Consider the following 24143-nt stretch of genomic DNA (forward strand, 5'->3'; position numbering starts at 1 on the left):
TTCAAACTCGCGACTCAAGGGGTGGTAGTCAGCATATTTACTTGCTGAGCTACCCAGGCCCACTAAAACATGTATATCATTTCTTATATTCTGAGAATATTTCTGACCCATGACTTATTAAAATATTATCTTCATTTATTTTTCTTTGTCATAGTTAGGTATACATCTATGTTCGTTAAATAAAATAAAAAAATTGTCATTTACTTGACAAAGTGTTGTCTGTTCCCTGAGTCTGTCGGTTCGCTATTGAGTCGGTTGTATTATTTTACTAGTTCTGTTTTCAGTTCACTTTGTTTTCCATCGAGAGAGTTTTTGTTTGTATTTTGTCTTTCGCTTAATAAAGCAAATTTTTGCCTCATCTCTGCAACTGGGTCCTTCTTCTCTGAGACAACCATGGAAAACAAATTCAGCCAGTTTTGGATCCAGCAGAGGAGGTATGGGCATTTTTCTCCACCCAGCTCCTTGCCAGAAGGTGTGGGCCTCTCATGGTGTCATCTTGTGTAAGATTTTGCAGAATGGGCTTTGGCTTTGGCATTTATGCTGAGGAGTTGGTCTGGGAGCTCCATGGGTGGTGCTATGATGAGACCTGTCCCAAACATCTTTTTCTGTTGGGTCTGGTCAACCCATACTGTGTTAAGGAGCTGGGTCTGGTTTTTTTTGGCCTTTATGGGATCTCGTGGACCATGACTGCTGACTAGCTAAGGTGGAGTTCATGCTTCAGACATGGAGCTCAAGATCCAAGGACTCCTCTCAACCAGTGCCCTGTCCTACCCCGGGCTCTTCTCGAGCTTCACGGCATCATAGGATGAGGAAGAGCCAGCTGCCGACTGGCTTAGTTTTTTTCCTGTGTATGTGAAGCTGGCCACTTCACATACCTTCCTCTCCAAGTCTGAGACATTCCCTACCCTTATCCTATTCCTAACCTTGGTCTTCCTCCTCACCAACCCATTCCCTACAGCTGTGCTAGTCTATTTTTTTGGTCCCTTACAATTTCCCGAACCTCAGGTCATCCTGTCTGTCCCCTGTAGTCTTCCTTCCCTGTCTGCCCATCCTGTGCCCTGCTCATTACCTGATCCTGCTTCATTCCTGGGCCTTCCTCCCTGGACATCTGACCTTACGCCTCCCCTTAAACCTTTTCCCTGACCTCCTGACCCGGCTCCTTCCCTAATGCCTTCTCCCTGTCTGCCGGACCACACTCCTTGTCAGATCCGCTAGATCTGTCCTGTTTTGTCCTGCAGACTTTGCCCTGGATACCTTGTCCACCCATCTATCGTGTCGGTCTTGGTCCTCTGGCCACCCACCGGACCGGTCCTGGCTCCCTGCCCCATTCCTGAGGCCTCATCCCAGGCCACCGCACCCCACTCATCCCCATGGATTTTATCTTCTGTGCCTCCATCTAGCCCTTCTCTGTGTGTCAGTTGGTGTTGTCTGGTCTTGTCTGTTGTTTGATATTCCCCATTTTTATTTATTAAACCTGCAGGACATCCACCTAGCAATGCATTACAATAATCTAGTCTTGAGGACATGAAAGCAGTAATTATTTTTTTGGCATCAGAAATAGATAGCATGTATCATAATTTGTAGAAGAGGTGGAAGAATTCAGTTCTACAAATATTGGAAATTTGCCTTTCAAAGGTTAAATTGCTATCAAAAATAACACCTACTTTTTTTTGCTGTAGAAATGTATGTTACAGAACATCCATCAAGAGTCAGATTATATTTCAACATCTTATTATATATATATATTACTATATATATATTAATTAGTACCTCTGTTTTATTGGAAACTGTGGCACTCCATACTTAACTTAATTTTGATCTGTCAGTTCCTCATTTACACAAATTGGTAGTGGTCAGAGAGATAGGACCTAAGCCAAGCTAATACCTGTCCACAAATGCCAACTTAAATCTCAAGCCTATCCAAGAGAATTTTATAATCTATGGTGTTGAAGGCAGCACTAAGATCTAAAAGCACTAGAAGAGAAATTCAGCCACGATCAGTTGATAACTTTGCATAGATTGAGTGACCTTTGCTAAGTGCAGCATACAAGAGCTGAGGTAATGATCTGAGATATCATCGCACTGCAGCAGAATTTCTAAATTATCATCATCAATTCCATAGTTCAACATTAGATCTAACGTATGTTTATGGCGATGTGTTGGACCGGTCACATTTTTCTTACCTCAACAGATTTGAGAATATCGATAAATTCTAATCACAGTGTATAATTTTTGTTGTCTATGTGGATCTTGAAGTCACCAATGAGCAAATCTCAATCCATGGCAACCACTAGATCTGACAGAAATCAACAAATTCTCAAAGGAATTCAGAATGTGGCCCTGGTGATCTATATACTGTTGCAAGAACAAAAGACAACAAAGATTTTTTTATTTATATCTGGCGATGTCACATTAAGCATGATCAGTTCAAAAGAATTAAACTCATATACAGACCTTTGAGTAACACAAAAAAAAATCACTGTAATTTTTAGAAACACCTCTGTGGCAGGGCGGAGGGCAGGGCCAGGTCGTGATTCTACACACCTGGTCCCTTATAAGGCTAATTAAGCCTTCGAGAGGGATTAAGGCTGACTGTGGAGGATACTGCGGGAGAGAGATTGTTTACGGACATGTCCGTCATGTGTTTGTTTGTGTCTTTTTAAGTTTATCATTAAAACTATTATTTATATTGTCAAGCCGGTTCTCGCCTCCTCCTTTCCATTGATTGCTTTACAACCTTCTCATTTATTTACATTTACATTTATGCATTTGGCAGACACTTTTATCCAAAGCGACTTACAGTGCACTTATTACAGGGACAATCCCCCCAGAGCAACCTAGAGTTAAGTGCCTTGCTCAAGGACACAATGGTGGTGGCCGTGGGGTTCGAACCAAGGACCTTCTGATTAACAGCCCTCTGCTTTAGCCACTATGCCACCATTCTAAGGGAGTAGACTCATTTAAACTAATATATTCATCTGTTTTGATCCAGGTTTCAGTCAAACAGAGCAAATCCAAACTATGATCTGTAATAATTTCAGTAGTTTCAATTTAATAGCCCTACTTTTATATGATGTTTATTTTTATTTTATTTATTTGTTTGTTTATTTGTATTTATTTATTGTTATTTTCAAGTTTGACATCAATAACATTTTCTCTATATGACTTGAGTGTTTTGTGTTCTCTATATGATTTAGGTGATACAGTTTATATGTGTTGTAGTTAATGTGACCCTGTGTGACTTCTCATGGAAGCTTGTAGTTGGATGGTAAAGCTCCAGTCATAGTAGTAACCTTATTAAAGCTGTTTTATTCTACATGAAGAGGGTCCCTTCATTCGGGCTGCCATTTTGGAATCACATGACCAGCCGAAAATGACTTACAACTCTGTTGTTGGACAGTCATGGACTAAATTAATCATAGTTTACTGTGATTTCTGAATTTTTACTGTTGTTTTTGTTTATTTATTTAGTTAAAATGGCATCAGTAACTTAAAAATAATGTGTTTGAAAAACTTACTGAGTGCACCTTTAAGGACTGACAGCCTCAGTTACCATTCAAATGTATTGCATCTTTTGTCCATACAGTGAAATTCAATGTGACTGAAGGTACAATTATAAAATGTTCTTTTGGGTTCCATGGGAGAAACTCAGTCATATGGGTTTGGTACAACATGAGGGTGAGTAAATAATGACATAATGTTCAGTCTTGGGTAAACTATTCCTTTAAACATCTCAAGCAACCCTAAAAAGCAACACTGACTCAATCACTGGCAAGTTTTAATTGGGACTACTTGTTTGTGTTACCAATGGGGGAAATAGTTTTGTCATTATTTTTGCAATTCCATTTGGTGAAATTGGAAATGGTCAAACCATTTTTTGCGGACATGGTACTTAAAAAGGGACCTGTTTGAACCCATTCTATCAAGTTAAGATGAGTTCTTGCTCATATCAGTGCGAGCACTCTAATGGAAGTACTTGCACTGATATGAGCAATTTCTCGCAACAGTGACCTGGGACACAAACATCTATTATACCAGCCGAAACAGAACCGTGTTTTTCAGTTTCGATTAGGTTTGATTGTATACTTATTCTCTCTACTTTTGTTTCTTATTGTCTTTTAATCACTTTTCCCTCCTGTGCTGCAGATTATTTTACAAAGTGTGATTTTGGCAGTGATTTGGCAACATTCTGTGATTGGACCTCCAAGGGACTCATCAGCACTCAGACAGAAACAGGTAATTATGCTACTGAGACAAAATTGCAGCTGAGATAGATGCTGCTTTCCGTTATTCTTTGGCAAGAGTTTTCTGTGAACTCCGATTCATTCACCTGGGGCTACAACAACAACAGCAGTTAATTGGCTTCTAACAGCATGCAGCAGAGGTTCTTTAAACCTATCTTCCTCTTGTTCCTCAAATTATGATGTTTAGCTTGACCTTCAAATTTCCTAGGCACCAAACTCACAAATACTACTCTTTTTTACTCCTTACTTTGTGGTTTCTCTCAAGACATCCATCCTGTTAGCCCATCTGGTGCATTTCATCTGGAGAGCAAGTCTCTGAGCATCTCTGAAGACTCCTGTCTGGAGTTCTGGTACCATAAACCCAGCCAAAAGAGTTCTGAACACAAAGTTTTTCGAGTTGATGATATTCTGCAGACGTTGATTTGGAGCTCAGAGACTGCTAGGAGTGGAGACTGGAGACAAGTCTATATTCCATTGATGAGCCACTCTGATAGCAGCAGATTCCAGGTACAGCAGTTTAAAGAAACACCTTCAGGTTTGGGTGTCTTTACAGTGAAAGATAGTAAACAATGTTTGAGGTCACTGGAAATACATTTTAAAGACCAATTCAACACCATCAGCCATCTTGAAAATCCACTATATGAATTTCTCTGATACTTTATTCGGTGAGAAAGCATTTGTAAATCAGTAAACATATGTAATGGTATGTATTTAAAGCATTCTTGGTAAATTGCATTGTGGTCTTGAGTATTACGATGACTCACTGTAACTGTGCAGGTTATTTTTGAGCTCTCACAAGGACTGCACAGTGACTATGAAATATCCTTTAACAGAATTGGAATACGGAGGGGACAGTGTGGTACGTGACCTATTTTTATATTATTACTATTATATTATTATAATGTATCATTTAGTCAATAAAGAACCTCTTAAGGCTAACACTGAGACATTAAGTGTGTTTACATGTACAACAAAACCCTGATAACGACATATATATCAATCTAGGTGTGTTGAATGGGTTTGGCTTAAACTGTTTATGACCTCTCCCTGATAAAAGAACAAAGGCATTTCCATATATTGTAATAAGACTGTGCATGTAAAGGCTCTTACTAAAACGTTCTTTGTATGTTAAGAAATTGAACACGTGTATTAGCCTTTGCACAGAGGTAAACATCAATGTAGCATGAGGCAAATAAACTGATTCATAGCTACACCCTCATCCATATCTCTTCCACAGGGGCACAATGTCAGTCAGGGGCTCAGTTTTGGACCGACGAAACCACTCGTTGCACCTGCACAGATGAGCAACTCACCTGTTCTCACATTCCATTGTCACACGATGACTCCACCTTTGGCACCTGCCATGTTGCCTCCGATCCACACTACACTACTTTTGATGGGGTCAGCTTCCACTTTGTAGGCCCTTGTACCTATGTTTTGTCAAGGGTCTGCGACAAGTCTGTGTTGCTTCCTGAATTTTCAGTGGAGGTACAGAATGAGCAGAGGGGGGATTCGCCAGTCTCCTCCATTCAGCAGGTTAACGTTAACCTACAGGGTCTGAGAGTCACTCTGATGAGGAGAGAGAGAAGTAGAGTCATGGTGAGTGAACTGTCTTGTAGCCATACATCTGGTTTTGTGGCCCTATGCAAGAGTCAATTGAGTTGACAAAAAATGAAGACCATGATACACTGGAATGTTTAGATATCTCTGCTGAAAATGACCTGCTGGTTTATGCTGCTTTAATGCTTTAGCTAATTAAATAGTATGCTAGAAAGATGGACGCCTTTGGAGCATCTCGCTTTAGTTGTGTTATGTCATAAACAAGCATTTTATGATGCTGTGTCAAAATAAATGTAGTTCAAAACATAGAAAACCTTTGGAATTTATATTAAAATATTGGTGGCTGATGCCAGTTCGAATCCCACTCTGAGCGGGTTGAGCTGGACCTGTTACAGTGGGAGACCAACTAAACCAATTTACAGTACATTAGTTTAAGTTTAAGTTTTTCAAGAGATGACAGAAATTATAGATATTGATTCTGAATGACATGTCTTATTGTCACAGTTCTTTGTTGTCCTTTTCAGGTTAATGGGATTTTGAGAAATCTCCCTTTACATCTGAACGGAAACACAGTCACTGTTTTTGCCCAGGCAGATGCTGTGGTCCTTCACACACACTTTAAACTGTCCGTCTTCTACATGCAATCCGGTGCTGTTCAGGTGATGGTGCCCAGCCATTACTCAAACAGAACCTGTGGCATGTGCGGAAACTTTAATCAGGTGACAGAGGATGACTTCAGGGCTCCAGGTGGTTCACTGGTGAGAGATGCCCATGTTTTAGGGCATAGCTGGCTGGCCACTGATGCTGTGTGTGAGGAGCCTACTATGCCCAGGGTATGTTCAGAGACAGAGGAACTGGAGTATGCCAGCGAAGTGTACTGCGGTGTGCTAACATCAAAACAGGGGCCATTCTCGGAGTGCTTGTCAGTTCTCAATGCAGAAAGCTTTGTGCGAAGCTGTATGTTCGATTTGTGTACATCTCACAAAGAGGCTGAGGCCGTCTGCTATGCCATACAAGCCTTCAGTGACGCCTGCAACAAAGTTGGCATCACTGTTCCTGCCTGGAGAAACTCAACCTTCTGTCGTACGTCCTTACCAATTGTTTATTTATTTATCTTTTAGTTAAGTCTTCTAAGGTCAAAATGAAACATTGTTGTCTTAAATCTACCACACCACATGTTCTATTTCAATTCCCTGGCCAATTTATGACTTCAAATTTGAGTCATGGTGCATCAAATACTAGATTTCCATTATAATCGACTCGATCGATAACACATTTGATATAACAAATTTGAGTGTGTACCAATTATATACTATGCAAGATTCTGTGAGATCTGCCCAAAATCTGCAAACTGGAGCCAACGAGCCCAAATGCATATTGTGTAGCACTTATAATGTAATTATATGGGGAAATTGTAATGTGAAGCTTGTATTTTTGTTAAAGTACTTACAAAAAGTATATACAGTATGTATATACAGTACTATGCAAAAGTTTTAGGCACTTGTGAAAAAAGTTGCATAGTGAGGATGTCTTCAAAAATAATGAAATAAATCGTTTTCATTTATCACTTAATGTCATACAAAGTCCAGAAAACATTAAAAAGCTAAATCAATATTCAGGGTGACCACCTTTGCATTTAAAACAGCACCGATTCTCCTAGGTACACCTGGACACAGTGTGTCTTGGTTGTTGGCAGATATGATGTTCCAAGCTTCTTGGAGAATACACCACAGTTCTTCTATCTATTTAGGCTGTCTCAATTGCTTCTGTTTCTATATGTAATCTCAGAGAGACGCGATGTTCAGTGGGGGGCATTGTGGGTGCCATGACATCTGTTGCAGGGCTCCCTGTTCTCCTGTTCTAATTTTTTCTATTTGTAAAAGTAATGTTTGGGAGTCTAACATGTATATTTCCTAGTGACACACTAAAGATGAAGATATAAATAACCATCTTAAGACAAATGATTCAGTGAAACATCATATGTGCCTATGACTTTTACACAGTACTGTATATAGATACATTTGTAAACTGTTTTATGATTATACTTTTTTTTTTATTATGATTCTAATTTTGGTGCTGTGCAATTGCCCAACATACTTCAATTTTAAGTGCAGTAGTATAAATGTGTTTTCAGGACAAGTTGTCAGGATATTGAATGAAACAGCAGTCGATGCATTACAAAAGAGTCCTTTCTTTATTCAGCATTCACTAGTCTATTACTACCCACACAACTGCTTTGAGTTGGCAGGTGATGACGTGTACCATTTTACAGGTTGTTTTATTACCCTTAAGAATACTGGGCAATATCTAATATCTCTACACATTCATAATTCTATCTAATCTCCATATATCTAATCTCCACTTAAGGCTATGGAACACTGGCTACTTTTAGTAGCATTGCCGCCAATATTATGCCGTAATATAAATCAATACTTGACATGTATTAGATTATACTGGCTGGTTTGAGTCACTATTGAGCAAATGGCCAATCTCAACAGCTCTCAGTAATCACCAGTCATGTCTCCACCTGACAACCCAAACAGAACAGCTCAACTTAGTCACTAGTTAGTTATTAACCCTCTCCCATGCCTTCATCAACTGATGTGTAACGTTTGAGGAGCAACAACCGAATGATGATGTTTGATTATCCTGATTTCTGTTGTAGCTCTGGTGTGTGGCCCTCACAGCCACCATAATGCCTGTGCCAGTGGCTGCCCGGAAACCTGCTCCAGCCTGGATGTAGCAAGGTTGTGTGGCATATGTGAGGAGCGGTGCGAGTGTGACAATGGCTTCCTGCTCAGTGGAGGAACATGTGTGCAAGCTGATGACTGTGGATGCTGGGTGAACGGACAGCATTATGCGGTAAGGTTTTTAACTCAATATGCAGACAACTGTAAGTAAAGCATTCATATGCTGATTATCCCCAAAAGTGTAAAAACGGTGTCCCATTAGCCCAAAATTGCAATACTAACTCATCCAATGGCTTAAGGCAGGGGGCAGAACTATCTGTTTATCCAACCAATGCAATGCAGTGGGACTGTTTGGCAAACTTTGAAAAAATTTGAAAATAGTTATTATTTTGCAATTCCATTCTGTGAAACTAGTGAAACAGAATGGAACATGCTTCCCCTTTAAATAATAATAAATATTGTGAATTGAAAGTGTTTTTTTTTTTTAAGTTTGCAATTTCTTTGCCACTAGCATCACTAAAAAGAATTGCAAATGTTATCACTGTTTCAAACAGATTACAGAAAAGTTGAACTTTTAGTGGTTATATAAACAGATAGTCCCACCCTAACTCACACCATTGGTCGAGCTAGTTCTGCTGTCGGGCTGGACAGGCCACTCGCACTAGTGCCAAATTATTAACATTTTTTATTAACTCAACCTACAAATGGCTTACTTATAGTTGACTTTGCATATTCAGCTTGGATAAGAGAAATAATTATAACATCAAACAAAAAAATCAAATAAAACAAAAATACACAGGTCAGCTTTAACCATTTTCAAGCATAATAATAAACTCCCTCTTTGTGTCCTGTCCAGATCAGAGAGACGTTTATGAAGGGTGAATGTGAGAGCCTGTGTGAATGTTTGGGCCACGGGAATGTCCACTGTTCTCCTGTGACCTGCTTGGCTGATGAAGTCTGCATGGTAAAGGACGGGGTCACGGGTTGCTTTCCATCCAGCCCTGCGACCTGCAGCATCTACGGTGACCCCCATTACATCACCTTTGATGGCAAGGCATATTCCTTTTGGGGCACCTGCAATTACACCATAGCAAAGACATGTGGCCCTAGTACCATCCAGTTCACAATAACGGCACGAAATGAGGGCCAGGAGAACTCTGTGACGTCTTCTCTTAACTCCATAGCTCTTGATATGGAAGGCCTTAACCTTGTCATCAGGAAGAACAGACTGGTTTATGTGAGTGTCTTGTTTTTGTGTATTTGTTTGTTGTTCAGTTGATTTATAACATACAATCTATGTGACTACCCAGAAGTCGCTATGATATTCTGATTACTAGATTAGGATTGGGTCCCTCCTTCTAGAGTACATCAGTTTAGGTTTAAAGTAATAGAACACTTCTTCTCAACAAGGTGCACAATTTGGTGTCTTCCATGCCCATTGCACAAACAATGCATTTAGATTAGCAGATTTTCGGATTCCTGTACACTCAGAATACAGCTGTATTACACAATAAACACTCAGCAGTTTGCTGTTCTCAACGTAGCATAAAATGTGTGGACATATAGTGGAACAAAATATGGGCAAGAGACACAATGCTAAATTTATGACCCATAACTAGTGTTTAAAATGAGCATAATGTTGATCTTTTACAGGGAAGTGATAAGGAAGAAGTGCTATCTTTCAGTGATAACATTTGAGAAGTTTAACAATAGGAGTGCCCTGATTAGGACTTCTGCTAGTCATAATGAAGGCTCTGGCAAAGATATGATGTAGCTCAGTGATGCTGCTGAGTTCGTTGGAAATGTAAAAATGAGTAGGAATAAGTTCAAAATGTCTGGAATTGCTGAAAGAGAATAATGGCAAATATATTTGGTTCCTTTTGAAATGTATTTTGCTCTTATTTCACCTTTATTTTAAAGATTCACCTCAAACACATTTTTGACCTAAATCCTATTAAGATCTTATCAGGCATACTGGACACAAGACACTGTCCTGTCCTAATATGAAAGATAAAAACAAAATATGTCAGTGAATGAATGATTACTCCTGTCTTTGACCCACATTTAATTTTGACTATTAAAAGCACACAGTCATGATTAACCTCCTGAGACCCAAGAGCATCTGCTGAGTGCATTTTTCATATCTCATTTTGAACAGTTCAAAATGCACTTTATTCCATTTAAAGTCTCTGAAGGGGGGCTATAGTCCTCATAAGTAGTCATTGTGTTTAACAGCGTGCCATTTCGCGATATATTGCTCACATTTTCCAAAGCGACTTACAGAGCCCTTATTACAGGGACAATCCCCCTGGAGAAACCTGGAGTTAAGTGCCTTGCTCAAGGACACAATGGTGGTGGCTGTGGGGATCGAACTGACAACCTTCTGCTTAACAGTTTAGTGCTTTAGCCCACTACACTCTATCATAGAGTGGTGGTGGTGTAGTGCATAACGGATCAATAACGGCTCAAACTAGAGACTATAATCTTTTGACTCAAAAAGGTTTCAATGTAAAAACTTAATAATATTACTTACCAGATGTAGTTTTGTTGAAGTTTCTCCCAAAGACAAACTACTGTGCCCTTCAAGTGAAGTTGGAAATATCGTAATTACGAGTTCCGAGCATTAATGATCAAGCAAAGTCATATTAACCAGTCGGAAAGTCAGAATTCAAGATGATACCCAAGCTTCTGAGTTGGGATTTTGGAAGGGGCGTGTCAACATGAAAGATAAAGCTATGATTCTGCAAAATTATTTCAACTTCTGTACTTTATTTCAATAAATATTAATTTGTTATATATGACTCACCCTTCGCGGTGTGTTGTACGCAAATTAATTAATGTTTTTTTAGATACCATGTATTAATAAATCATGTATATCTTTGTAACGGGTAACGTCTCTGCTTAAGGGAAAGGAGGAGGCAGGAACCGTCTGAGCAGTCAACATGACATTTAATGACATTACTGAACATTACAAAACAACACACAGACACACAAACAGCGGCCATGTGTGTCTCTTTCTCTCCCTTACTGGCACCCGGCTCACTCTTAAAGCCTGTCTCCACTCTCACAGAGACAATCATTGCCAGGTGATGATCCTTACCATTCTCATCTCCTGATCTAACTCTCAATTCACAAGCCGGCACTCAACCATGCCCCAACAAACACATACCCCAATCGCCCAGTGCCCCCCCCCCCCATTACTGGGCCCCCAGTTTGTGGACCACCTTGAGCTTAAAAGGCTGAAGAGCCAGATACCATCAGGTGATCCACGCATTTTTATCCTTCATGCGATGGAGCCACTGGAGGGGGCGTGGTCCGAACAGAGGGAGAAAGCCCATCTCAGGAGGTAGTACTGAAGGGTGAGGACCACCATCTGGCTTGATGGCCAGACACTCCTTCTCAACACTGCTGTACCTCGCCTCTCTCGCGAAAAGCTTCCGGCTGATGTACAGCACCGAGTGCTCATCCCCCTTGACCACCTGCTACAATACAGCTCCCAACCCCCTGTCCCACGTGTCAGGCTGTCCAAGTCACTGTGGGATTCTTCTATTTCCCCCATATCAAGCATGATCTTTAATTTTTCTCAAAGCACTTTTTTGTGCTCGGGTTATCGGTTGGGACGACTGCGTACCACTACCCCTATGGTTGTTTTGATATGGTGTTTTATGAGGTTCATACAACCGGGAAGAGGCGGGAACATGTCTGAGAATTCTCTTTGCAACCTGGCAACCAAGATTTGCGACGGTGAGAGATGGTCTCCGCAAGTGACCAGGGTTCCGCGTTTGGCTTTTAAGTTCACCTCTGGTCCGAGCTCCTCCTCCTCCGGTACCACTGTCGCCAAAACCATGGGGACCACCTCCCTCCACGGTTTTAAGTTTCTGATGTGCTCCACCCCATCCCTGCATTTAACCACATAATCGACTTCCCAGACTCGCCATGTGACCTCAAAGGGCCCTTGCAACATTGCAAGTAATTTAGAGCATGATTTGGGTAGTAATTCAAGGACTTTATCTCCCTGTGTAAATTCCCATAGCCGAGCTCAACTGTTATACAGCCGGGACTGACGTTCTTGAGCCTATTGCAAATTCTCCTGTGATAGTTGCCCCAATGTGTGAAAATTTGCTCTCAGGTCAAGAACATGTTGAATTTAGTTTTTGCTGTTTGAAGGTCCCTCCTCCCAGTTTCCCTCACAACATCTAAAACACAGTGAGGCTTACGCCCATATAATAATTCAAATGGGGAGAACTCCTTGGAGGCTTGCAGGACCTCTCGAATTGCGAATAACAGGGGGTGCAAGCCACTTATCCCAATTCCGAGCACCTTAGTGCATGAACTTACGAATCATGTTTTTCAGGATTTTATTAAACCGTTCTACCAAGCCATCCATTTGCAGGTGGTACACACTTGTCCGAATCGATTTAATGCCTAGTAATTTGTACAACTCATGTAGTGTACATGACATTAAAGTAGTGCCTTGATCAATGAGGATTTCTTTCGGAATCCCCACTCAGGAGATAATTCTGATGAGTGCCTCCACAACACTACGTGCTGAGATGTTGTGCAAAGGCAACTACGTGACCCGTCATCGGATTATAATGAGCCGTCTGGAATAACATTTTGTTTTTTGGTATTAATAACTGGGTTGTATCTTCTTTTGTCTGAGCATACTGCTTCACTCGATACAACCAGTCATTTATAATAGAAAAGTACGGATAGGTGAGTGCAATGTCTGGCTGAAGACGGTGACAATCAATCACTCTCACTTGGTTGAAGGTTTGCCTGAGAGTCTCGTCTGATGTCTGCTCAAGAGGGAAATCCCCGGAGCCAAGGAGTACACATTTAATAAAATGATTTATTTTATTTAACAAAAGATATGGACTACGACAGTCAAACGAGAGAGATTCCAAATTAATGTCACTCCCTCAGCAGCTGTATTTGATCCCTATTGTGTTGATTACTAGTTTATTTTTTATTAATGCCAGAGTTGATTTAAAAATAAATATGGTGATATTTGAATTATTTAAAAAATAATAAAATAATAATAATGCCTTATTTATCCTACTAAAATATATGTTTTATGCCAAAAAAAGTAAAGCTGTATTTTTCCCTTCCTTCCAGGTAAACGGTGATCAGGTCAGTCTCCCTGTAGAGTTTATTTCCTCGATGATGGTATATCAGTCTGGACCCTACGTTCGTGTTGATACAAACTTCGGTCTGCGGTTGCTTTTTGATGGAAACAAGCGGCTGTTCGTGCAGGTGGATGAGCGCTACAGGGGTGTGACATGTGGCCTGTGCGGTACTTACTCCGGAAGCCAGTTTGATGACTTTCTGAAGCCTGACGGCAACATAGTTGCACACCCACACGAATTCGCCAGCAGCTGGAATACCAACGACAGTGACTGGCCGTGAGAAACAAATTAATATATTGTTAAGAAAATCAGTTTCCTGTTCAGAACGAACTTGTTCAACTCATGTAAATATTTATTTAATTCATATTTTATAACTTTGGAATTGTAAACACATAAATGTTTCTTTCTTATCTACAGTTGCAGCAATGGCTCTCCAGATCCCCTAGTGTGTCATCCAGACCTTGAGAATGCTGCATTTACAGAGTGCAGTGCTCTTTTTGGAGATGCTTTCAGTGAGTGCCACTGGTTCGTTCCTCCACAGATCTATGTCAGCAGCTGCATCTCTGATTACTGCACCTCCCAGGGGGACAAAGCACAGCTATGCACCTCTTTGGAAGACTATGTGTCAGCATGTGCATTGGCTGAGGTATTTCTGACAGACTGGAGGAATCACACCTTGTGTTGTAAGTGCTTATGAAAAAAAACTGTAATGGAATAATATCATATAGCTTAATATAATAGCTTTCTGATAAAATTTAATTACTTTTGTAATTAATCTGTTTGCCTGTGCATTACGCTGATTAAGCAGTGTACTGCTGCTGCACTGCATTCTTTTATTTAAATATGTTCTTTGATGTATATTTTTTCTTATAATATTACGGTACTTGCTTTAATTCATTATAATCCTTTAAAAAATCATTTCCTTTTAAACTTGATTTTTATATGCATTTTATATTTATTTTTCTTTCGTTATCATGCTCATGATTGAATCAGTTTGAATTACTATTGTGTGAAATGTGCTATATTAACGAATTTGCCTTTCCTTGCCTGAAAGGGATAGTTCACACCAATATATATATACATTCTGTCATCATTTACACAACCTCATGTTGTTCCAAACCCATGTTCTTTCTTCCATGGAACACAAAATGAGATGCCAGGCAGAAATTTAGGGACTGACAGCCTCAGTCATCATTCACTTTCATTTTATGCAAAAAAAAATTGCAGCGTCAACATTCTTCAGAATTTCTCCTTTTGTGTCCTTTGAAAGAAAGTCATATGGGTTTGGAACAATATGAGGGTGAGTACATTGTTTATGCTTGAAAGAACCCTTTAGTAGTTCTGAATTTAAGAAATAATCTGTATGCAAAATGTTAAATGGCTGAAAGTTTGTTTAGACTAGCTTTTGTTTTTAAAGTGGATTATGTAGACTCTGGGGTACAGTAACACAAACCCTCTTACTTTACCCTTTCTTTGTTTAGATACAGCTCCCCATCCTTCACCACTGCCAACAGACACACCCAAATCAACCTTATCTCCTGCAAGTATGTGGTATTTCATTTTGACCCTTCCTTTCCTCCTTCCTACTCTAGATACCCACCTACCAACTAACCGACCAATTGAATTGTTATAACTGATTTTCATCACACAGGTTGCCTGTGGAGCTGTAACTTTGACCAGGATGAATGTGGGTGGGAACAACTTATCCAAGACAGTTTTGATTGGACTAGATGGTCAGGGTCAACGCCATCAGACCTCACTGGGCCTAGCAGTGACCACACCACAGGAAGTAAGTTGATTTGGCCAGAAGTTGTACTAAGTATTTCACTATGCTGATTAAAAGATACATTGCAATTGGAAAAAGTTACAGGGTAAAATGCAGACTGCTCATCATAAAACAAACTGCTTGGTAGCTCATTATAGCTCTATAACATACAATCTGGGTTAGACTATGGTAGTCTGAATATTCTCTGATTTCTGTATATAGATGGCTCCTACATGTATATTGAGGGGGACAGTGTGGTCCATGGTGACTCAGCCCGTATGAGTAGTCCAGTCTGCAACACTCCCGGCAAGCAGTGCGTGAGCTTCTGGTATCACATGTACGGCCTTGCAAATGCTATGTCACTAAACCTTTACCTCTTTGCGAACAACCGCGCTGTCAAAATATGGTCCAGATCCAACAACCAGGGCAACCACTGGTACCAAGACAGGGTTGAAATCAAACCACAACAACCATTCCAGGTAAGCTATGTACTTTTATGCATTTAACAGATGCTTTTTTTTCCAAATAGACAGACTGTATAGTGCATTCAAGGCACATTTCAGAATGTATTCCACTCTATCACTAGTAAAGCAACAGTGTTGATAGTGAGTTGAGGACAAATAATGAAGCCCTTTAAGTTAGCGTGTTTAATATTGGGGATGTATGATGTGGATGCTTGTTGCATTGAAAATACAGTAAAGCACATGTTAATGAATTGTTTCAGTTAATCGTGGAAGGCATCAGAGGTTCTGATCCTCGCTCGGATGTGGCCATAGATGATGTGACCATAACATTTGGTTCATGTGAATGTATGCATTTCTGCATTTATTATAGACTGAGCTGTAAAACATTTTTCATGCTGATTATTATTATTATTATTATCATTATTATTATTGGTATGACCAGTGACTGGGTTATGTAATAACATTCATGTCATATCAGAATAGTATTAAAAGTTGTTAACACTTTCAATAATGCTGCTAAGTGGGTGTTTATTTATTTATACAGATGTATTTATAGAAAGCCTCAGTAAATCTGATTTGATCTCAAAATGTTAGCAGATTCCTCCACAGAAGATTTTGGCTCGACCACTCTGGCACCCCCTCTGAACAGTTCAAACTCAAACAACCCCCATCCAGGTAAGGCTTTCAATAAAAATATGACCAATTTGACTTGAGAAATCTGTCATATTTTCAAGTAAAAAAGGACATTTAATGACAAAATAGAAAGAAGACAGGTGCTTGGAGGGGAGGAGTTCAAAATAATAGAAATTCATGACATCCCCCAAAAGTGAAATGACTTATGCAATGGTTGCTTTTGTGTTTTGGCAGTTTGTAGCATCAACTGTGATTTTGAAAGTGATATCTGCAGTTGGACTCAGTTGTTGACTGACGTCTTTGATTGGACAAGACACACAGGCTCCACCCCCTCATCAATGACTGGTCCCTCCTCTGACCACACAACAGGAAGTGGGTCTTGATTTCTTCTCAGAAATGATTGACAGAACATTCTTCCTCCATTGTTCTCTTATTCAAAGCCAGTCTAATGATTGTGAGATAATTATATATGTTTTGCCTAGTACACATTTAAGTTGCAGAATGATAAACTCAGCCTGTGTTGCAACATATATGATATTTCTGTGCTTGAGAGTCTCTTTTTAATTGTACAAATTTGCAGGTGGTTTTTACATCTACATCGAGGGTGACAGTGCGCTTCAAGGCGACACAGCCCGTCTCCTCAGTTTAGAATGTGCAGACCCTCAACCTCAATGTCTACAGTTTTGGTATCACATTTACGGTACTAGCAGCACTATGGGACTGAGGGTCTACATGTTCGAGGATAATGTGTCCCAGGAGGTATGGAGGAGAAGAGAAAACCATGGAGACATTTGGCACCGTGCACTGGTAAACCTGAGTCCAAAGACTAAATTCCAGGTCAGTATTGGTTTGAGGACTACATCATCTTACTGTAATGCTTTAAATGTTTAAGTGAGCATACTTAGCTACTGCCAAACATCATTGATAGAAAGCTGAGGCAGACTTGCAATTTCTCTATATCGTATATGTTAATTACGTTTTTCCAGAATAAGACCCTATTAAGAATATTTTGTCATACACAATGTGTAATTATGCTTAAATTGTTTGTGTGTGGCTTGTTTAGAAATGTTTAAGCATTTTAAGCACTGGCATTTAAGAGACAAAAACTGAAGAAATCCAAAACTCATATTTCTCTATCAGGTCATCTTTGAGGGGCATATAGGAACCACAGCCCTGTCAGATGTTGCCATTGATGATGTCTCTCTGCATAGAGGAACCTGTGATGGTACTGTATGTTTCTACTCTTGAGCAACCCTTCCATAATCCTAACAATTTTCAGCTTTAAAATATTTAGTAAACTTAATCAGCAGAATTACTTATTAGAGTTTTTTGCCATAGAGTTTTCGATTTTAAGAGTTGTAAATATCTTTCAGATTTAATAAGCCAGGTGACTCTATCACCTGGATCTCAGGTGTCATTGCCACCAGCTTCAACAACGCTACAACCAACACCCATCCAAACTACTACTACAACCAGACTCATCCGACCTGCCACCACAACTGTCAAAACTACAGGTGCACCTGTGCAAACTACAGTCAGGGCCATCCAACCTATAGACATAACAAACTCCCCAGCACCAAGTAAGCTCCTTACCTACCATTGGTGGTTGAAGGGGTTGAAAATTAAGAGGAATCAGCCAGAAAATAAATATGGAGTTATTACATTTTGATTAAAGATTGTGAAAATATTTTATTTATTTATTAGGAATACCATGCATGAATGAATTGTGCATAATAAGACCAGGAACATGCATTAAGGAAGTTTGAAATTTGAGAAGGCTGTCACATCCATCATTTAGGTGAAGCAAATTGTGTTTAACAGCTTGGAATAATTTAGGCTTTGGATTAAATAGTTGCTTTTTTTGTCAGTTTGTAGCATCAACTGTGACTTTGAAAGTGATATCTGCAGTTGGACTCAGTTGCTGACTGATGTCTTTGATTGGACAAGACACACAGGCTCCACCCCATCACCAATGACTGGTCCATCCTTTGACCACACAACAGGAAGTGAGTTTTGATCTTGTTATAGCAATGAGTAAATGTGCATTCAGTAAATTTTTACTCTTTAAAAATGTTTTACACATTCTATGTGGAGCGGGTCACTTCATGAACATCGACATCTTGAGATCACATCAACAGCTGAAACCTTCTCACTTTATCTCAGTAACCTCAGTTATTGGGCACTTTTGCTTGTGGAATAAATTAGCTGGCGGAATAGCACATTCATTTACTACAATGGCATTGGTAACTGAAAGCTGGTACTTTTGTGGGATGCTGCATTGGGCCCACCACCCATTGGAGGAACCGCAGGAGTCAGGTGCGCTGTCATATGGGCGGCAGTGAAGGGTCTGGCCACGACGGACCAGACCCGGGCAGCAAAGGCTTGCTCTGGGGACGTGGAATGTCACCTCACTGGGGGGGAAGGAGCCGGAACTAGTGAGGGAGGTGGAGCGTTACCAGTTGGATCTGGTGGGGCTTACATCGACGCACAGTTTTGGCTCTGGATCCTTACTCCTGGATAGGGGATGGACTCTATTCTTCTCTGGAGTTTCCCAGGATGTGAGGCGACGGGCGGGTGTGGGGATACTCACGAGTCCCCAGCTGAGCGCCACTACGTTGGAGTTTACCCCGGTGGACGAGAGGGTCGCCTCCCTACGCCTACGGGTTGTGGGGGGGAAAACTCTGACCGTTGTCTGTGCATATGCACCGAACAGCAGTTCAGAGTATTCGGCCTTCTTGGAGACCCTGAATGGAGTCCTGAATAGGGCCCCAGTAGGGGACTCCATAGTGATGCTGGGTGACTTCAACGCACACGTGGGAAATGACAGGGACACCTGGAAAGGCGTGATTGGGAGGAACGGCCTCCCTGATCTGAACTCAAGTGGATGTTTGTTATTAGACTTCTGTGCTAGTCATGGATTATCTATAACAAACACCATGTTCGAACAGGATGCTCATAAGTGTACGTGGTACCAGAGCACCCTAGGCCGAAGGCCGATGATCGATTTTGTAATCGTGTCATCGGATCTGAGGCCATATGTTTTGGACACTCGGGTAAAGAGAGGGGCAGAGCTGTCAACCGATCACCATCTGGTGGTGAGTTGGGTCAGGGGGTGGGGAAAGACTCTGGAAAGACCTGGGAAGCCCAAGCGAGTAGTGCGGGTGAACTGGGAACGTTTGGAGGAGGTCCCTGTCCGCGAGATCTTCAACTCACACCTCCGGCGGAGCTTTTCAGGCATCCCTGCGGAGGTTGGGGACATTGAACCGGAGTGGGCAATGTTCAAAGCTTCCATTGCTGAAGTCGCGGTGGAAAGCTGCGGCCTCAAGGTTTTAGGTGCCGCAAGGGGTGGTAACCCTCGAACACCGTGGTGGACACTGGTGGTCAGGGAAGCCGTCCGACTGAAGAAAGAGGCCTTCCGGGATTTGTTGTCCTGGAGGTCTCCGGAGGCAGTTGCAAGGTACCGACAGGCCCGAAGGGCTGCGGCCTCGGCCGTGAGGGAGGCAAAGCAGTGGGTGTGGGAAAAGTTCGGAGAAGCCATGGAGAAGGACTTTCGGTCCGCATCAAAGTGCTTCTGGAAAACCGTCCGCCACCTTAGGAGGGGGAAATGGGGAACCATTCAAGCAGTATACAGCAAAGATGGGACGCTGTTGACCTCAACTGAGGTGGTTATTGGGCGGTGGAAGGAACACTTTGAAGAACTCCTAAATCCCAACACGCTCGGAGTAGAGCCGCTGCTCCTTTGCGTTGAAAGGAGTCAGTTGAGGTGGTTTGGGCATCTGGTAAGGATGCCCCCTGGCCGCCTCCCAAGCGAGGTGTTTCAGGCACGTCTAGCTGGGAGGAGGCCTCGGGGAAGACCCAGGACTAGGTGGAGAGATTACATCTCCACACTGGCCTGGGAACACCTCGGGGTCCCCCAGTCAGAGTTGGTTAATGTGGCTCGGGATAGGGAAGTTTGGGGCCCCCTGCTTGAGCAGCTGCCCCCGCGACCCGACTTCAGATAAGCGGTTGAAGATGGATGGATGGATGGATGGATGGATGAATTTAAGCTGCTAAGTGTAACTATAAGGTCCAGCACTACTGTCATATCACCCAGCTCAACATAAATCAGAAATTACGCACCTTTAACAAGACATTCCTCTTCAATTGTTCTCATACTTTCAAAGCTATTCTTATTAATTGCATATGTATATAAATATATATATATTTCTTATATTTCCCATATCACAGTTATGAACATTCTTCTGAAACATTATTGCTATTCTAGGTGGTTTTTACATCTACATCGAGGGTAACAGTGCAACTCATGGTGACACGGCTCGTCTCCTCAGTTCAGAATGTGCTGACCCTCAACCACAGTGTCTGCAGTTTTGGTACCACATTTACGGTAACAGCAGCACTATGGGACTGAGCGTCTATCTGCTGGAGGGCAATGTGGCCCAAGAGGTGTGGAGGAGAAAAGAAAACCAAAGAGACACGTGGCACTGTGCACTGGTAAACCTGAGTCCAAAGGCTAAGTTTCAGGTCAGTAAAAATTAGAGAACTACCTACCTACTCTTCTTATGATTTAAATGTTAAATTGGGTAATTTTTTATTTCATATTGATGTTATTGGTTTATTAGGTCATCTTTGAGGGTCGGATAGGAAGCACAGCCCTGTCAGATGTTGCTATTGATGATGTCTCTCTGCACAGAGGAACCTGTGATGGTATGTTTCTACTCTGTGGCAGCCCTTAATGTATTTTTAATTTTAACTTCAACCTAAGTTAACTTAATTAGCAGAATGACAATTGCGTAGAACAGTTTTTGCAAATTTTCATTTTTTAAAAAAAAAAAATATATACAACACTTATCTGCTAAGTGTTGCATATATATATATATATATATATATATATATATATATATATATATATATATATATATATATATATATATTATTATTACTTTTTTCAGATTTAAACCAGGTGAATCCATCACCTACACCTCAGTGGTCAACAAATAATCCAGTGACCCCTCCAGTGGGAAATGTAACGGTACAATTGCCACCAACTTCAACAACACTACAAACCACAGTCACAGCTCTCCAAACTACAAACGCACCCATTGCTAACACAGATAATTGTATCCCAACAACACCTGAACTTGTCCAAACTACAGCTGCCACTGTACAAACTACAGCTATACCAAGCCACACTACAGTTGGACCCATCCAAACTACAGTTGCACCAGTCAATACCACAGCCGAACCCATTCAGTCTACAGCCACACCAATCAAAACTACAGCCACACCCATTCAAACCACAGCCAAACCCATCCAAACCACTGTCAAACCCATCCAAACCACAGCCGAATCCATCCAAACCACAGTCAAACCTATCCAAACCACAGCTGCACCTGTCCAAACCACAGTCGCACCCGTCCAAACCACAGTCAAACCCATCCAAACTACAGCTGCACCCATCCAGACTACAGGCGTTCCCATATCAAGTAAGCTCCTTATTGATCATTGCACTTTATTATTCTGTTGTGATTGCCATTTAAACAAAACCCCCAAATTTAGTTTTTTTATATTATTATCTGCCTCTCATATTTTCAAAAAGAGACAAAAAATCCACTGTTACAAAAATATACATATATATATATTTGTCAAATACACTGCCCTACAAGGGCAAAACTCAGTAACTATGCATTCACTGGAACTGAGAAAAATGGCTTCAAAGTTACTCAGTTTTTAGTGTTTGTAGTTTGGTGTTAGTGCAATTTCACACCATTTTCTCTGAGCATAGTTTAACCTGTCAGTCACAAGACAGATCATAGCCTAAGAGACCTGGTTTTGGTCATAACTATTATACCTTACAGATTACAGAACAGATCAGTACAGAAGCTAAATTATAAAGTTTAAATAAATGTTCATGTTTCCCCACAGCGCCCTCTTGCCCCGCAAACAGTCATAACACTGACTGTGTCCCTGCCTGCCAGCCCACTTGTGCACACCTGCACGGCCCTCCTGACTGCAACACTGATGAGCCATGTGTGCAGGGCTGTGTGTGTGATGATGGCTTTGTGCTTAAACATCGTATGTGTGTGCCCATCCGTGAATGCGGTTGCCAAGACAGCCATGGAAATAACCACTATGTGAGTGAATCGGGCGCACTAAATTTATTATGCGCTTTGGTTAAAGCTGATTTGTGTCATTTCTGTGCATCTAAGGTCATTAAAAGGAATTTTTTATTTCAGGGAAATCAACCAACAAATGGTTTAATAGTTGCCTCTGTATATATTAACCTGGGAGAACATTTTAACATTAAAAAGGCAAAAAGCTTTCTCATCCTTTACTAGAGAGAATGACACATTATTTCCTTCTCTTTTTTGTTCTGCAGTTTGGCAAAGTTTGGTACGACAACCATTGCTCACAGAGGTGTCAGTGTGAGGAAGTGAATGATGAAGGGGAAATACAGTGTGAAGAATATGAATGTGATAAAGATGAGATATGTTACATGACTGTGCAGGGAGAATACAGTTGTTGGGAGACTGGTACGCCCTTTTCCACTGAAAAAATCTTTTATTAAAGCGTTTTCATCATACAGTAAACATTCTAGAGTCAGACCAAAGGAGCGTTCCATCTTAGGGGCCTTCACACAGGGCATGTTCCTGCATTTCACCTGTGCTATTGTAATTGTATGTTTGTGTACACATCTTTAGCTGTTGTATCTCGCTATTTCTCAGTGTCTTGCACCATGAGCGCTGAGTTTTAAGATGCTGTGTCAATTTAAAAGAAGTTCAAATCGAGACCCTTGTGCTCTATTCTATTTCATTGCACTAGTTGATTTTGAATGCAAGAATGCACCCTGTGTGAACGGCCCTTTATGTAGGTATTACTGGTGTCATTACATGTCATGTTTCCATGTGCCAGATTTCAACAAGTGCAAAATCGATGATAACCCTGAATACAAAACTTTCGACAACATGAAGCACAAGTTCAAGGGCAAGCGTTCTTACATCCTGGTCCAAACCAACGCCCTGCCCAGCAACATTCAGGATGTTTATGTGGTCGGCATCAACGAAAAAATCAATGACAAGAGCAGCGTGGAGGATGACAGTAGTGAGGAGGACGATGATAATGATGGTCGTGTCCATGCTCTCAGAATCAGAGTTTATAACCACACCTTGGAGTTTAAAAAGGGCCGTAAAATCACAGTGAGTACTACAGAGGGCTGTGGTCATGTCTACACCAGATATATTTAAATAAATCTGAGGAATAACTTCCTGAAATATATCACTGGCTCTAGCTGTCATGGCCGGGTACTATACAAAGGCTGAGAGATGGACATGGTCTGATGATGTGAATAAGTACCAGCTTTTTAATGCCCTCTTGTGGTAATTGAGGAGTAATGCAGTGAAATATTCCTAGAGTTTTTCTTCTGAATTTCAGGTGGATGGTTTGAGTGTTAAACCTCCTGTCTCCCCTTGTGAAGGGATAAAGATTTGGGAACGTTCTTCCCGGTTCTATCTGAAGACTGACTTTGGACTCTCTGTTGAGTTTAATGGCAAAGGCAAAGCAGGTAATGATGAATTCTATTTTTATTTATAATTGTTTGGTTTTGGTTGGTTGGTTGGTTGGTCATAGTAAGTTTGGAATACATATAATTATCTATATATGAA

At 41.0% G+C, this 24143-nt stretch overlaps 1 protein-coding gene across 1 annotated transcript in view; it reads left to right on the forward strand.

Annotated features, from left to right (window-relative positions):
* The window catches only part of LOC127645066 (zonadhesin), a 67050-nt gene that overhangs the window by 41854 nt on the left and 1053 nt on the right, over positions 1-24143 (forward strand). The window contains exons 5-31 of the mRNA XM_052128588.1: positions 515-645; positions 4147-4236; positions 4510-4751; positions 5022-5103; positions 5482-5843; positions 6329-6887; positions 8470-8671; positions 9356-9731; positions 13613-13899; positions 14041-14306; positions 15105-15167; positions 15275-15412; positions 15611-15867; positions 16113-16197; positions 16450-16527; positions 16720-16857; positions 17066-17322; positions 17626-17710; positions 17859-18065; positions 18354-18491; positions 20750-21006; positions 21105-21189; positions 21435-21968; positions 22408-22616; positions 22862-23015; positions 23395-23678; positions 23914-24043. Of these exons, the coding sequence (XP_051984548.1) occupies positions 515-645; positions 4147-4236; positions 4510-4751; positions 5022-5103; positions 5482-5843; positions 6329-6887; positions 8470-8671; positions 9356-9731; positions 13613-13899; positions 14041-14306; positions 15105-15167; positions 15275-15412; positions 15611-15867; positions 16113-16197; positions 16450-16527; positions 16720-16857; positions 17066-17322; positions 17626-17710; positions 17859-18065; positions 18354-18491; positions 20750-21006; positions 21105-21189; positions 21435-21968; positions 22408-22616; positions 22862-23015; positions 23395-23678; positions 23914-24043 (5696 nt within the window). The remainder of the gene's footprint in view (positions 1-514; positions 646-4146; positions 4237-4509; positions 4752-5021; positions 5104-5481; positions 5844-6328; positions 6888-8469; positions 8672-9355; positions 9732-13612; positions 13900-14040; positions 14307-15104; positions 15168-15274; positions 15413-15610; positions 15868-16112; positions 16198-16449; positions 16528-16719; positions 16858-17065; positions 17323-17625; positions 17711-17858; positions 18066-18353; positions 18492-20749; positions 21007-21104; positions 21190-21434; positions 21969-22407; positions 22617-22861; positions 23016-23394; positions 23679-23913; positions 24044-24143) is intronic.

This window comes from Xyrauchen texanus, chromosome 6 (assembly GCF_025860055.1).
Source record: "Xyrauchen texanus isolate HMW12.3.18 chromosome 6, RBS_HiC_50CHRs, whole genome shotgun sequence".
Taxonomy (NCBI): Eukaryota; Metazoa; Chordata; class Actinopteri; order Cypriniformes; family Catostomidae; genus Xyrauchen; species Xyrauchen texanus.